The 16,514-nt window shown below is 38.9% G+C and overlaps 1 protein-coding gene across 3 annotated transcripts in view; it reads right to left on the bottom strand.

The window, feature by feature from the left end:
• The window catches only part of pkn2a (protein kinase N2a), a 28,089-nt gene that overhangs the window by 4,609 nt on the left and 6,966 nt on the right, over nucleotides 1-16,514 (bottom strand). For 2 of the 3 annotated variants that reach the window (XM_087810943.1, XM_087810940.1), the window contains 13 exons: nucleotides 10,753-10,917; nucleotides 10,537-10,672; nucleotides 6,798-6,952; nucleotides 3,807-3,936; nucleotides 3,090-3,235; nucleotides 2,701-2,914; nucleotides 2,449-2,634; nucleotides 1,856-1,965; nucleotides 1,631-1,774; nucleotides 1,109-1,184; nucleotides 879-1,035; nucleotides 647-773; nucleotides 366-499 (listed from right to left, as the gene is read on the bottom strand). In XM_087810943.1, the coding sequence (XP_087667069.1) occupies nucleotides 366-499; nucleotides 647-773; nucleotides 879-1,035; nucleotides 1,109-1,184; nucleotides 1,631-1,774; nucleotides 1,856-1,965; nucleotides 2,449-2,634; nucleotides 2,701-2,914; nucleotides 3,090-3,235; nucleotides 3,807-3,936; nucleotides 6,798-6,952; nucleotides 10,537-10,672; nucleotides 10,753-10,917 (1,880 nt within the window). Of the gene's footprint in view, nucleotides 1-365; nucleotides 500-646; nucleotides 774-878; nucleotides 1,036-1,108; nucleotides 1,185-1,630; nucleotides 1,775-1,855; nucleotides 1,966-2,448; nucleotides 2,635-2,700; nucleotides 2,915-3,089; nucleotides 3,236-3,806; nucleotides 3,937-6,797; nucleotides 6,953-10,536; nucleotides 10,673-10,752; nucleotides 10,918-12,827; nucleotides 13,032-16,514 lie in introns of those variants that run through there. The other variant, XM_087810942.1, reaches the window with a different exon arrangement.

Below are 16,514 nucleotides of genomic sequence, written 5' to 3' on the forward strand. Positions count from 1 at the left end.
TCATTACATTTTTATATTCTAGATTTATATTAAAACTTTAACTCTAAAAAGTATTAATTCATCTACCATTTTTCTTGCTTAGAAAGTAGTTTAATGTAGATGTACTTAAACCCTGGTCAAAATAAATGTCAATGTATTTTTTTAATTAAATATCTTGACAAAAACACAATCGAAAAACATAAAATATGTTAAAATCCACTGCAAGGTTAGAATTCTAAAAAAAACATCACTTTAAATACATTTTAAAATATTAAAGATTTTCCAGAATCCTCAAATACATATGATAAATCATCAAATAAAACAGTCCTTATGTTATATTTTCCCTGAAATTCTTTAGTTGGGAAGACAAAAAAAAAAAAAGGTACCGAATGTCTGCGTCCTTCTGGATGGCGGTGAGTTCCAGCTCTGGGTGCTGGATGTGCTCGGGCACTCCATCCAGATCTGGTTTTAGGGCGATGCTGTTCCTCTTGTTCAGGAAGTCGAACGAGGCGAGAGCGTTCTGTTCAAAAGAAACAGAGAAACTGGTCAACTTTGTAAAGAAAGTGTAAGAGCGGGAAAGGTATATAAGAAATTGAGGATGTTTTGAAAAGGCTTAAAAAAATAGTTTCTATTTAAAAAAATATACATTATTAAGACAGTCTTGCACCTGAACGTCGTCCTTGTCTGGCATCTTGTTCTGGACCATGGTCTCCTGGTTGTCCTCAGGTGCGGGGAAGTGCTTTGGTACTGGCGTGGGCTCCTTGTCGAAGTCTAGCTTAGTCACAAGTGGTACGCTGTGTGGACGACAAGAGCCAGAGTTGATACTCATGATCGTTTCTCCTCTCCTTCATCTCACGGAAACATATTAGAGACTGAAAGGTAGATGTTCTGAGCAGCACCTGCAGGGAGTGGGTGAACCAGGAAGGCTGCTGGGCCCCGTGTCGGCCGCATTAGGGCTGAAGGAGTTGGTGCTGACGGTTGGGATCGCTCTTCTCACCAGCCGCCCCCAGGTGGCGATGTTGATGTTCATCTGTGGCGCTCGCAGGAACGTTTTACCTGAGGAGAAATTCCAGGTTAATTGAAACGTTTTTTTTTTTTCTTCTTCGACGGCGAATCGCTCCGACGTCACCTTGTTGTTTGGAGAAAATCTTCTTTTGTCTTTGAAGCTTTGGTCGTCTCTCGATGACGGGATTGAAAAAAGTTACCTGTGGAAGAAAGTCTAGTAAGTAAGTAAGTAATATTTATTTATATAGCGCTTTTCGAGACCAGGGTCACAAAGCGCTTAGACAATCAAAACAATACTCAAAAAAGTACATACTTTAGAGATCAAGATAATACTGAGAACAACACAGGAGTTCCAGAAAATCAAGTAAAAAAGCCTGAACAAATAGAAACGTCTTAAGGTGTTTCTTAAAGGAGTCAGTAGATCCATCAAGCGCAAAGAGAGATCATCTAGCATTAATTCACTTATTTTGATTAACTTTACATTTATATTAAACTCTCTAAGTGAACGTTAAGAGCTTCAGGCGGTTTATTGACTGGAGCGCGTGAAAAAGAATCATGTAAACCTCACTGGGTCGAGACCACAGAGCGAATAATGAGTTCATTTTGGCGAGTGGAAGTTTGATGTGCCAGGTTAACGTGTGCTCACCTCAGCGAACAGCATCCCCTGTGGCTCCAGATACAAACACATCCCGTGGCGCTGGTTGTCCAGGAAGTCCTCCAGCCGGAGGAACTTGACGGCGCACAGCGAGCGCCAGTCGCGCCAGTACACGGAGATCTCCAGCTCTCGCGACTGTGGAAAAGGTGGATCATGAATAAAAAAAAGACACGAGTCGACACGAATGACTGGTTAACAAGTTAAAAGGTGTGTTACCCGGTCAAGCTCCAGAGTAAACTTCTGGTCCCAGGCCTGGTTGCTGACCGGTCTCCAGCTGGTCTGACCGACCACCGTGTTGTCCAGCTTCAAAACTGCACTGATTTCATCTGAAATCACCGAAATCCGTCGGTTAGTAAGACTTTTAATATCATTTGAATCAAGTATTTAACCAGGTCGACTATACAAGAAATTTAAAAAAGAAAAACAAACACAATGATTACATAGGTTTAGGATACATTTCGATTATTGACAACAAATTGAGATTTTAGACTAAAATGAAGTCGTACTTATGTGTTCAAACCTTTCAGATTTTTAAAAAGGTTTATAAAGACATTTCAAGATAAGGACTTATTTTAGGGTTAATATGGATTTAAGCCTTGTAAGTAAGTAAGTAAGTAATTTTTATTTGTATAGCGCCTTTCCAGACCAGGGTCACAAAGCGCTTAAACAATCAAAACAATACTCAATAAGGTATAAACTTTAAAGGGCAAGATGCAACTGATAAGACAACAGGAGTTCCAGAAAATCCAGTAAGGATCTTCAGGATCCCTGAAACCAACAGACGCCCCCGTGGGAGGAGAGTGACTCACTGGAAAGCTCTTCACTCTTGGTCATGTTCCGAGAGCTGACGCCGCGGTTTCTGTTCGCCCTGCTGATGAAGGACGAGCGCGTTTCACTGGGACTCCAGCCGGGCAGGGGGACAGAAGCGGCTTTGGATCGACCCGGGACGTTTTCTAGGAGGTCCTGACAGCCCATGAGCCTGACGTCCAAGGTTCCTGCAACAACCATGACATCTTGGGTCAGACGCCGCTCACGGGGGTCGAGCGGTCAAACGAACGCACCTGTGAGTGCGGCGGGCTTGGTGACGGTGCTGTACTGGTTCTGCGTGGAGATGATGCTGGACCTGGGGCTGAGGACCGGCGTGGACAGGAGGGACAGCTCCTCCATGATGCTGCAGCTGCGCGGGTGGTTTTTGGGCAGCTCGCTGAGACGCTGTTCCAGAGAATATCGCAGGAGGTCGAGTTTCTGGTTGGACTCGTTAAAGCGAGCCTGGGCCTGAAGTGGAAAGAGAGTCAATCACAAGTCTGAGACCATAGTTCTCACCTTAAAACACGAGGATTGTTTTTTCAATTTGTTATTTTATTTTAACCAAGATCAGCCTCAAAACGTGACAATATTGGCGATTTATGAATGAACAAAATCTCAAAACAGTGGGTGAAGTTTGACGAACCTCAGAATGAGCTTTTTTTTCGGTGACTTTTCCAGATCCCAGGAGTTTCATGACATTCTTGGCTCCTTCTGCCACAGCAGACTCGATCTTGGCGTGGTGACAGAGTTCCTCCACTCGCAGATCCAGCGGACTGATGATTTGCTTGTCTAGGAAATGAGACACACTTTATTATCAAAGTAAGTATTTAGAGGTCAGTTGTTGTTTTTCCATTAACCAAGTATAGCAGTAGCATCCGAACATTGAATGGTTGAAATTAACATTTTAAATGTTTAAACTTATTTAAATTATTTAAAGCATTGCTTTTTTAAATAAATGAATTAAATCATTTCTATATTGAAAGGTTGAATTATTATTATTATTTTAATTCATTAATTAAATCAATTTTAATATTTAAAAATAAATTAATATCATTTCCTTTATTTTATATTCTAATTCCAATAATTCACACAAATTCAATATTAATCAGCAAACCACGGGGCCACCATTACACCACATTGATGTTTTATTTATTTTATTTTTTAATTATTGAATAATTTTACAAATACACCAATTCAACCTATTAATATAGAAATTAATTTATAAAAAAAAAACAATAAAAAAAACAAACATTTCAATTAAAAAATGAAATAAAATAAAAGGTTAAAAAATTGAAATGTTAAATTCTTCATTCATCCGATGTCACCGATAATATATTCCATCTTTCCATTCAACACTCACCCATCACTTCGTTACTCTCGAAGCTCAGCTCGCTGGCCTGGCTGGCCTTGAGGATCTGCATTCTGATGAACTCTATCTTTGTTTTGCTGTCTTGAAGCATCTGCTGTGCTGTTGCCAACAACTTCCGATCCTAAAATTAAAACATCCTTTAATGTCGACATTCCACTGCAATAGTCAGTTTTCCTTCAAACACCTTCTATGTACTTTAGTGACGACATGGAAACTATTCTTCACCAGCAAAGACCTCATTGTGTGCGGAGACCCTCTCATGGGCAAACACAGTAAACAAGCTCCACCCTGAGCTAAAGTTTGGTGCCTGCTTGACGACGATGGTGTTCAGGAAGTATCTCTTTCCAACAGGCATTTCCTCTCGGACAGTGCGGCTATTTTCAGCTAAGAAAGTGTCTCATGACAAGGGTCACTTAAATAATACTTCCTGTGGTCAGAGACAGAGTGGGGTCAAGCCGTGCGTGAGGCGCAGACGCCGCTCTTTATATTAAGTCACTTTATTTAACCGTTAATTGAGCTGGCGAGCAGACTTTTATAACATAACTGATCTTTAAATATTTATAACTCTTCCCAAAATGCAGCATGTTAAGATATTTACCATTTATCTGCACTGATGGTTAAAGTGCATTTTTAAAAAGGGTAACAGTGCTGATGTGAGATGGATGACAACAACAATTTGAATCTTCTTCCTTCACCGTCAGCCTCCTCTTGATCATCCTCTCACACAGACTCTCATTTATCTTGTACTGATCTTTGAATGTCGTTTGATTAACTGAAAACTCTCTCAAGTAATTAAGAAGATATTTTAAACCTGGTTGGATGTCGGGCTGAACATTTGTTTTTCAAATTGACATCGAAATTTAATAGACTGACCTTTTCAAATGGCAGGGGCTGCAATTGGAAAATAAATCAATACAAAAAAACTCTAGAGTAGGTAGCGGTGGAAACAAAAGCCGACAGACGATTCGTCTTAGCGTTGTATTTTATTAAAAGCACTAAAATATGTTATACATTCCATTGGTAAAGCCAAAACCTACATTTTTGTACATGACTTCATGTGACTTGTTAATGAATGGAGGTTCACATGTTTGGCAAAATCTGAATTAACACTTAAATATCTACTTATTTGTGTGTTTATTTGAATTATTAGTTATATTGTCCAATCAAGATGTGTTGTGCAGTGATATATTATCAGCCATTTTCCTGTACAAAGTTTAGTAGAGATTTTAATTAAATAATTGTATGCATTAATTAATTTATCATAATATGCAGGACTGGCCAGGACTGTTATTTGTTGGTTCTTTCAAATGATTTATCACAAATTCTATCAATTTGAAGTATTAATACCATCACAATATAAGGATTAAATTATCCACTGAGAGGACTGACGTCAATAGATTAAACTAGATGAGAAACCACTTTCTGTCAAAAAGAAAACATTAACCGGACAAATGACGCATTTTATTTAAAGCACTTTAAAAAGTTTACATTTTATTTTCTTGGTGGAATCATTCAAAAAGCTGCATGGAGTCAAAACAAGTTGTAAAGTTGTTACGCCTCTCGTAACATCTGACTTGAATCAAAGATGTCAATTTCTTGGTTTTGCACGAATGTTTTTTTTCTCCGGCAGAGTTTCAACTAAAAATAGTTTGTAACACCTGCCCGCCTAAAACCAACTATTATTGCCGCCTGTGTTTATTTACACACACCAACCTAATTATAGTTTGCTTCGCTTGAGCACCGGCGAGGCCCACATGACCGCAGACGTTTTGTGTACATGCAGCAGCGGTCATGACACATGGAGCGTCAACACCTTCTCAGGTTTCCTCTGCTGTTGCACCGAAGCGAGCATCCAGGGATGCAGTGAATCAAAGTTTTCACTTGTATCTTAAGTGATTATGAGATAATGCGATCGTACACTTGACGCAGACGAGTCATTGTGTCAACTGCATGAAAAGTGGAAGATTATCACTTTACTTGTCGCTTTTCTGATCATTGATCCTTGTGATTTTCTAAGACGACAGCAGAGGAAAACTATTGGTGCTTTTCGGAGTGATTTTTTACACCAACAATGACAACGTTATATTTAATATATATAGCTATATATAGTTAATATTTTAGCATTCTTGTAGAAAGAAATTCAATACAGAAATGCATTATGCAACCTTTTGTTTACCAAATGTGATCCAATGTTTTGACTTTTATTATTGCATGATTACAGAATTTAGTTGAAGTTGCTTAAGTTGCATTGATCGAGCAGCTTCTCTGAGACGCAGCACGTAACGCTCTGATATTAGCCTGAAAATGTCGGAGAGCTCCAACCATAACCCATTTGAACAGACAAGCTGTGTCCTGCTCCAGCAAGCAAGATAACAAAGATGGTATCAACCGGAGGTCTTTCTGCTTTAGATAAAAACACCTTTTCCATCAAAACAATCCAGCGAGAGAACGTGTAGCCGACACCAAAATCTGTTTCTCTTATCTATCATCACTGTCCCCGGAGAGTGTCCATGTTTCTCTGTGTCGATACTAAAAGAGGAGGAATAATATCTTCCGGCAAGTTAACTTTACAGCACAGTTGTTCACATTTCCATACTTCCTTTAAACCATCTTCTGCTTCATTTTTTCTCCCACAACACAGACCAGTGAAGTACTATTTGAATTAAATACAAAGTAAATAAACGTTTGTTTGTCTCATATCTTTTGACAATCCCTCGCTGGCATTTTCTACTCCGTCTGCACTCTCTTGTTCACTTTCCCTGACTCTAAAAGTAAACCTGTTCATGGGTGGACGACTTTTTCAGTAAACACTGAAGTCATTTGTTACACAATGATTAAAGAAAATATATTTTTACAAGTGAATTATGTACATCTAAAAGGTTTTATTTGTATTATTATCATTCTTTTCCCATATTGCATCACCAACATCATCCAACAATGAAAAACGAAGTAGCTTCGCAGAATCATAAAAAAATATTTTACCTTTGAGGGCCCGTTGCTGTACATCTGAATCATGTTCTCCGCCCCCTGCTTGACCTTGAGCTCAATGTCGTTCTGCCGCTTCAGGGCGGCGAGTCGACTGCTGCTGGTGCACATTCGGGCCTCGCTGTTCGGCGTGTCTGGGGTCAAAGGGCATTCTGAGGAGAGAAAATAGACGTCTGTACATCGGGGATCTTCGGGGGAAACACACCGTGATATACGACACCGTGTGCGCCGCTGAAGTTTGTCATAAATACACACCAGCTGCAAATAGCGACTCGGCAACACAACAGGCTTTTCTTGGCTTGTGGCCATTTGTGAGTCGCTCGACACTCAGATGAACGACCTTAACTGTGCTTACGAAAACTTGTCAGCCAGCGAGTACAGTAGCCAGATGACCTTCTGTTTGGCGTGCCACGAGGGGCCGTTTAGACTCTTCCACTCACCTAAGCCTCTCTAAAAACTCGTGTCAAACGCCAGATAAAAGTGAATATTCAAAATGTAAGGACTTCGGTTGGTGTAAGAAGAAAAGACCGCAAGACCACACAGTGTCTGCATCAGAGCTCTATTGTTTACAGTCCTCCAGGCACCGTCTGCACCGACAGTCATGTTCAAGTTAAAATTTAAACCTCGTTTTCGACCAAAACACAGACTTTTTCCTCTGGTTATTTACGTTTGAGGTGCAGCTCCGCCTGCGTTCAAAGGCCTCAACACAAACAATGTTTTTTCTGATTTCATCTCTCGCTTTATTGGAAACAGAACTCGTATTTCAGTTCAACAAATGTCAACGTCGGTGACTAACCTCTTTACAAGCAAGTCTCTGATGTTAAAGCAACATTAGCAGATCATGTACAGCTCTTAAGGACAACAACTGGATCTTGTGTCACCATCATGACTAGACTTTGATGCAACAAGCCAGAAGACTTTTGGGTAAAGGACAAGACCCTGAATTTGTCCCCCTCAGAAAATAAACTTGTCATACCTGCACATAAATCAAGGAAGCTCAGAGCGAAGAATACCAGATGTCTTGACCCCATATAAACCCAGCAGGTGGAAAAAGCATGATGATTTATGACAGAGGTTTCTCTTCTGTGATGAAACTAAACGTATCCTTAAACGACAGTACGACTTTTCCAAAGATCTGTGAATTATCCGTTTCTTTTACACATTCAAAATCGTCAGGATCTTGAATGGTTTCGGCCATTAATGTCATGTTTTTACCAAATGTTCAAGTTTTACGTTTATATGGGACACAAGAGCTGCCAGATGATCTCATGGTTCAGTTGTGGTTTGGATCATGTCCTGACTGGAATGGTGCAAAAAAAAAAAAAAAGCTCCTCCCTGAGTGATCAGTTTTAGCACAAAGCAAAACATCCTGTCTCTCGTTCAAACACACAGTGGGCGAAAGAGAAAAAACCTGCCAAACCTCTCTCGTCTTGCAAGTTCAGTGTGTTAAGAGTCACTACAAAACATTGAAACTTAACCGGCAAACTGAACAATAAAAGGGCATGTAATGATGAGTCATAGGTTCTTCGAGTGAGTCAACAAAACGCTGACTAATGAATCCTTTGATAGAGAAAGTCCAACAGAGTTCGTCAGCGGGACTCATTTAAAGAGCCGTGATAAGCTGCGAGAGCGTTACGAATGAGATAATGACTGGTGGTCTGAGGGGTCTAAAGCGGATGAAGCCACAGTGGACAAGACAGATCTATATCTTGTATTTATTTAGAGAGCGGAAGACACCCAGGATTCCCATCACAAGATGTTCATTCATCCAATTTTCTCAGAGTCATTTTAATCAGAGCAGAATACACAAAAACACACAGTGCATCAGTGACTAATCTTGGTTTTAAATTCAACAAACTTGCAATTAACAATGAGTTAATTGAATTATGTATTGTTTTGTTGTTCATTTTTGACTTGAACTCACACCCAAATTCAAATATGTGTATCCGGGAATTTAGTGGGAATTCCTTTGCATGAAGCGTAAAACATTAATATTCCAGTAAATAATCAATAAAAAAAAATCATTAAAAAAAAGTGTCTCTGGTAATTGCAAACTACCCACAGTCAAATGTGTTGCTAGTTAATTGTAATTAGGTTAAATATTTGTTTTTCGGCTTAATGTGTTCTGTTAAGTAAATTGTAGGAATAAAATGTAATTAAAGATTTATATAAATTAGCTTAATTTAGCTTGATAGTTATTCCAGGCTGGAACAGCTTTAACTCCTTCGATTCATCTTATTTACATGCATAAGAGAAGAAGCATTTTTGTTATAAAAGTCTCCAAAAAAAACTGAAAAGATTTTTTCTGGCTCCTAGTGTTACTGCAATGACATGATAATTGTTTCGTACATTTATTTTTTAAGAACGAGAGAAGAAAAAAAAAGAGAAAAGCGTAGTCATCAAAAGATATGTATAAAATGTTTGGTATGTATTAAAGTGAGACATATGTTTGTGTGTGAAGATCATCTAATACACTCGTCCAGTGTGTCTCAGCCTGACCTGCTGCTTAACAAAAAAGACAAGATACCGAACAGCTGCCGAGATGATGTCAGCGCTGGTTGGCTGACAAGAGGGAAAACTCCCTGGAATTACCAATGTTAAGATCTAAGGAGAGAACGGTGGGAAAATGCCAGGATTCCTGTTTAAATACTTACATCATGATGAGGAGGACCAGCTATAAAACTGGCTTGGGTGGCCGTCCCGAGAACAAAAGTTTGTGCACATGTTCTCGCCGCAGAGGCAGAGACTAACCAGAGCTCCCACAATACTCGAGTTGGAACAAAAACAACGACGACTCTTGTAAAAACCAAACAAGCCCTCGCTACTAATTTAGGGAAGCGACGAGGTCTACTTGGGGAATACTCCTCGTATCCATTATTTTGTCACGATACATTCCACTTTAAACGGAACGCCTCGGTTCGTCAGAAGGAGGGTTAAAAAGTCAGGCTAAATTTGTTCCCACTTAAGATAACCATTTACCACGATGACCTCTCGTCCCTCCTCCCCCAGCACACTTCCCCTCTCCTCTGCTTCCTCGTGTCACGGGAGGGAGGCAGACAAACATCATTCCTTCAGAATTCACCTGGCCACTTGCCACCGGCAGCTACTCCAGCTACACATACATGACCGTTCTGCTGCTGCCAGGATCGACTCTTTTCTAAATTCCATTGTCGCTGACAAACGCACAGGAGTGAGCTTCGGTTAGCTCATTGTATCGGTCGCTGGAATGTGGAAGGCAACAATGTCAGCCTCTGGAGAGTGACTCACCTCCAAAGACTGTCAGTTTATGTTTCTGCGCTCTCTTCAGACACCGCATGAGAAAAGAACAAGTGCTAAGATAAACAGTTGTAAAAGGAGATCAGGAATACAAATTAAAGAGTCCGTCAAAGGGCTCTCAGGACAACAAAGACATCTTTCATCAGCGCATTCATTAGAAATGTACTATTGTACCGAAGACAACTTGTTAAGATTGTCCCAGAGTGAACAGCGTTTCATTTTAACACACCCGTGTTCGAAAGAAAATCAAAAGAAAACAAGGCACCACTGTAGATCCAAGAATGTATAGAAGTACTTAACACTGTTAACAACATCGTGACTTGTGATTACTGTGTCTTAAGTAGGCTAATAAAACCAAAGTGATCTAGCAAGTACCGTCTAAGATTTGGGAGCCTAATGATACAAACAGCACTGAGTTTAGTTTAATGATCTGATCATGTTTGTTTGGTCATATATTTACCCAGGAGTTCCTCCGGGTCCTTCACTACGATGTGGGCGTTGAGTTCCTGCAGCTCCTGGTGAAGCTCCTCAACTTTTTTGTTAGACTTTTTCAGCATGTTGTCGACATAAGCCAGGCTCTTCTTATCTGTGGTGACCTGAAGAGAGTAAAAAGTCATTAAGGAAATGTTGAATTGGCTTCAAATAAAATAAGAAAAATGTCAATGTCAGTGTTTACTTTGCGCAGGTTCTCCGCTCCTTCCTTGATCTTCAGCTCCTTTCGTATCTCCCTTCGGATCTGCTCCTTGATCTCGTCCAGCTTCTGTTGGACCATGGTGTCCGACAGGTCCAAGTTGTTACCCAGACCTAATCTTTCTGCCACCAGCTGGCTCCGGGCATCCCCCTGTGACAGCAAGGTGGAGAGCAAGAGAGATATATAAAGCAAATAGATAAGGGGTTGTCGCACTTTCTCAATGAAGCCGAGAGAGAAACAGAGTTTGGCTTAAAATAAGTCAACGCACGTATTAAAGTTTGTGATTTGTGAAGGGGTCTGAGCCAGAGTTGTTCCATTTACTTTAGAAAATAAATACAAAAATGTCCAAGACAACAGCTTGTTATAGATGGATGGAGATATCATTTATGAAAAATACACATTTCCTTGATTTTCATTGAAATTTTTAAAGCTCTGCAAATAATGTCAAGACATTTTTCAGTCTATTCTGTTCCCACCAAACCTGTTTTTCATTATTATTTAATGCTCACTAATCATTTTTGTTCATGCATGTAAGACCAGATGTTTCTCTAGGAGATACGATCAGATGTACTTGCTTCTGATCACACAAACATATTAGATCACTCATGCAAACTTGAAATTACTTAAACTCGAATTCAGCACCAAGTTAAAGACACCATTAACTTGATCTCTGACAGAGCTTCTTCATGACCCATAGAGATTGCATTGTTTAATATTTTCTGTTGAACAGATTTTCTTCGAACAAAAGTTTATAAATGGCAACAATAATCCAGAATTCACAAAGTCGATAAAAAAAACATTACACAGAGGAGATGAAATATGATAAAATCCCATTTATATATTTGCTCTTTAAGAAGCAAAACTAATGTGTAGCATTTGTTCTTTGAATAGTTATACTCAGTTATAGACCATTTAATTTAGAATAGATAGAAATAGAAAATAGAAAGCAATTATGACCATCGAAAAATCAGTCTCTTCAATTAATCTTGTTAATATTAAAATTACCTATTGTACTTCAAAATCAAATATAATTACTGACGTTAAAGTCAGCATTAAATCTGGATGACCACACATGTACAACATTGTGTGTGGAGATGAGCTACACCTTGCCTTTACGTTCTCACTGGTGTTGCCATTACCTCAACAGTGACCTGCATCCTTAAACCACCTAAAGACGGATTAGGAGTCACTTCCCGTCCCTCGGAGCCAGATTCCGCCCGAGGGGTCACTTAGACTGTGGGTGAAATTACGCTGCTTGTTTTGGTCGCCATCATTGATCAATTAATGAACGACTCACGATTAGTTAAATCTTCAAGCACTTCATTACTTCACACCACTACTGTGGTGTTGTAAACACATTTAAAAATGTTTAAATAGACTAAAAAAAATCATCATGCAAAAGCGTCTTAATACAATTATTTCGTTTCCCATCTGTAAAGCGAATCACATATCCAGTATATGTTTAAAGAGCAACTAATGTGCCGATTTAAGTGTCCCTTAAATAGATGTTGGACTCTATTATGTCATCAGTATGTGTCCGTTTGTACAAAACTCTCTTTACATTGAAATATTTACATTACAAAATGTGAAAACGCTCCATATTTCTGAGAATTAAATATCGTTTTCCCAAACCACACCCACTTTGTTGTGCTTGGTCAAGCATTGATATTTGTAACTTAATCCTAGAAGTCTCCACTTTCAAGGGACTTGTTGTATAAACAAAGTGGGGCGTGATTACAGCTGGCCGGAAGAGGAGTGAAGACGACTATTACGACATTGTGGAACCCGCTCTTGTAACCTCTCGTTCGCTCGTTAACTTCAAAACATCATCACGATGAGGGACTTTGAGAGAAAGATTTCAACATATGAAACATGCGATTAAGTCATCAAAGTTGTAGTTTGACATTAGTTCCCCTTTCGCCGGCTTTTAACACAATCCAGCCAACGAAAATGTAATAATATAAATGTCCTAAACGACTCCCGAAAATAACAAATATATAATATAAAGCCAAACAAACATGGTCATACATTGCAGCTCAACTTCTATCCAAGTCTCTTACTGTTGCATCCTCAGTCTCAACCAACTCCATGTCAACGTCCGCGAAACTATCCTGTCCCCGCATGTTGTGCTCAGTAACGGAATGAACAAAAAAAAGCACCAGTCCAGTCCTCCTCGCCTCAAAAGAGTGGATGTCCTGGACAGTGGCCGTGTGCTTAAAGTGGACGCTGCTCCATTCAAAGCCACTCATTCGGTCTCAGTGAATCCTATTTACTCCAGCTCTCGCTCTCACACAAACCATCGACATCAACAGCAGTGGGATAAACTGTCTGAGCAGCAATGTACAAATCCCTCTTAGCTTCTCGCTCCGTTAGGTCAGAGCTGCCCAGAATGGTACCTAATCTCAGCCCACTGTATCTAAAATTAACTTTTACTTACCAGTAGCACTGTGGCTTCCTAGAGTGATAAGGATAAGGAACAATGATGTCTATTATTGTTGATAAAACATAAAAATAAATAAATAGGGATTAACTTGCACTTATACTAGTAAGCACTTGTCGAAAGTGTTACAAACTATCCCCCTTTATTTGGTCTTAAAATAAAACATTAGTAAAAATAAATACATGCGTGAAAGTCTTGAGGGGCTCAGAATGTGTGTGAGAGGGAATCATTAGTAGTGTTTGTTTGTGTGTATTTGTGTAATGGTGCATTAGTTCTCTTCAGATCCAAACTCAGCTGTTCCGACCTCCCTTCACTGCCGATGAACAGACGATCAAACAGATGGCGAGGCTGGTTAACGTTGAGAGCAAGTCAACATTTATTTGTCGTCTCATTGTGATTTAATTTGATTTTTATTTTATCCGTTAATGCTTTATCTGTACGACACCCTTGAGCAAAAAAGATATAGTAACCATCAAGCAACAAGTGCATTTAGCATTAATTTGATTCTAATTCAATCAAACAATGACGGAATGTTGCAAAAAAGAAAATGACAAATATTTCAAGTTTAAACAAAGTGCTAAAAATTTGAATTACTTCAATTAAGAGCAAAGGAGGACAAGAACAACTTTCATCACGATAAACAAAATTGGACCTTTAAATTACATGACAAAAGTTAAACCAGGTATTTTTTAATGATCTTCGAAGATCCTTAAGCAACAAATGCAAGTTTTTCGAAGGATGCTAACATGATGCTAAAGTACAAAAGGTTAAAAAATGACTTCAGGCCACAACTAAGATTTTAATGAAATCCCCTAATTTTTCTGAGATTACTTATTCTCCATCTCAACATGTATTTTCTCTGGAGAGTGCAGAAAAAAAGAGTGCCCAGACAAATGAGTGACACTACACATTTATTCCTTAATATAAAAAAATAATTGAATATGATTATGATTTAGACGTTTCTACAATGAGAATTTGCTGAATAAATATCAAGAATGGCTCTCTTTTTCCTCTCCTCCAACAATATAAAGGTAGGATGTCATACGTCTCAGTAAAGATGTCGGCATCAGTCATGTTAGTGAGACTGACAACGACCAGTTAAGCACCGGTATTGTGATGATCTGTGTGCCATCACAAAATTGTTTTGTGCGGCATATAAAAAGTTGGTTTTATTTTCCAATAACCATTGCTTTGCACAGATATTACGGACACTGACAAAGGTTGACCTCAGCAGAGAATTCATCAAAGCTCTGTCGGCCACTTACAGCTCTGTGGTCTCTCCTTGAGAAGCACTTAGTTAAGACAATCAATAGTTTGCACAATTCTTGTTCCAAAGGCTCTTTGTTAGTTCTGCTGAAATTGAGGTCAAAGGGGTCAAACTGTATAAGTATAAGCGAGGTCAGCGTTTCTCTATGACTCACTATTTACACTCCCCTGAATCTATTAGCCTAATGCTGACCTGCAGCATGTAGACACGCGAGGGTCCATTTTACGGCACAACAATGCAAGGAAACCAAAGAAAGGTTGATCAGATAAGGAAGAAATGGATCAGACCATAGACCGGCACAGTCTCGGTTTGAGATCAAACATAAGAACTCTAACATTAGGTGGGACTCTGCCCAAGAACTAGTAATACCTTGTGTTTTTATAGCGGTACATTCATGGAGTTGGTCCAGTGAACAGCTTTAATTCTTTAAATAGAATTTAAATCAAAACGTCTCTGACAAAAGATTCATTTTCAAGCTTAACAAAGTACGTATCAATGATTATTTTTATTGAAATGTTCCTTTTTGTTTCAGGTTTCTACATTTATTAACAACATTTTTTCTTGCAAAAAGCTACAGTCATTAAAAGATAAGCATGTAGTCATTTCTTAGCGTTCTCAGAATATTTACTTGATGATGAATAATATTATTATTTCTGACTAAGAATCATTTTAGTAAAACAACATATCAGCTGTGAGAAAGAGTGTTTGCTCTCAGCTGCTGTGAGTCACGGGATCACAAAACCACTTTTAGAAAAGGTTGAAACTAATCTCTACCATAACAGACAATGAACTTCCTGTCAGCACCAGCCAAGTTGATGAGAGTCATGCGTTACTACCAATTATTACAATGATGCCAAGATCCACATTTTTATTCCAAGATGGCGACACGCAGTGCAGAGGCTTCTTGGTTCACAGCGAATAACAGAATGGATATGGATTATTTTTATCCATTTTTTTGAGGCAATATTATAGGGTTGTCACAAGAACCGAGTCTCCGGTACCAACTCTTCTAGCGCACAAAAAATACAATGATACTAGCTTGTTTTAGTACCGAAAGTACCAACTACACATGCTCTTTTGGTAGAACACGCATGTCCGCTCTATTATCAACCTCAGCCATATCTAAAACAATTACTTCTGCTATTTTGAGTTAAAGTAGAACACCTTGTCTTGATGATAAACCTGCCAGTCAGTCGGAGTCAAATATAAAAATACTTTGGACGCAAAGTGGGTGAATATAGAGAAATTAAGGCTCAAAAACCTGCAAACATGTGTCTAAAGTTTTGAAACTACAGGAGGAAACGCTTCTAACTTCACCAAACACTTGAAAGACTCGTTTTAAGAATTCGAGGCGAGTTGATTTCAGTTCACCATTGATTTGAGTTTCAGTATTACTACTGTTTCCTTTACAGTAAAAGTCTGACAACACTGGCCAGAAGCCATAGACTACTGCAGAGAGTCACAGATGTATTTTAAAAGGCACAGATAATTTAAAAACATGTTTTTAATAATTTAAGGACACTCGTCGGCATTGTTTAAATGATTAATGGTTGAAGGTTTTATTATGCATTTCGCACTTATAAGACCAAAATGATCTTTTTAATCTCTGCTCATCAAAATTGTTTGAATGTATAATATTAATTTTCCTATTTATTTACACATTTGTAAGATAGTTTGGTATTGCGACAACTGTACAATATAAACCTGAAGAGATCTGAGATCTGACCAAACATGGCAGAACGAATCCTTTGAGCCATCATCCTGCTGCTTATCTGTATTGAGATTATAGACCACAAATCATATTATAAACAAAAAAAGAATCTAAAGAGACTAAATTTAGGCAAGAGGGAGGACCACCCAACACTTTTCTTGTCCAACCTCTGTGATCTCAACAACAAGAAAGCTTGTACAACAACAGCATGTTGGACTTGGACTTCCATATCAACAGCTCCTCTGTGCGTACTTCAGGATCTACTCCAACCTGCAGCATGTTTTTATTCTCATGTTTTGTACCCTTATAATACGTATCCCACGCCTCAG

Source organism: Callionymus lyra, chromosome 16 (genome assembly GCF_982586985.1).
Source record: "Callionymus lyra chromosome 16, fCalLyr1.hap1.1, whole genome shotgun sequence".
Classification (NCBI taxonomy): Eukaryota; Metazoa; Chordata; class Actinopteri; order Syngnathiformes; family Callionymidae; genus Callionymus; species Callionymus lyra.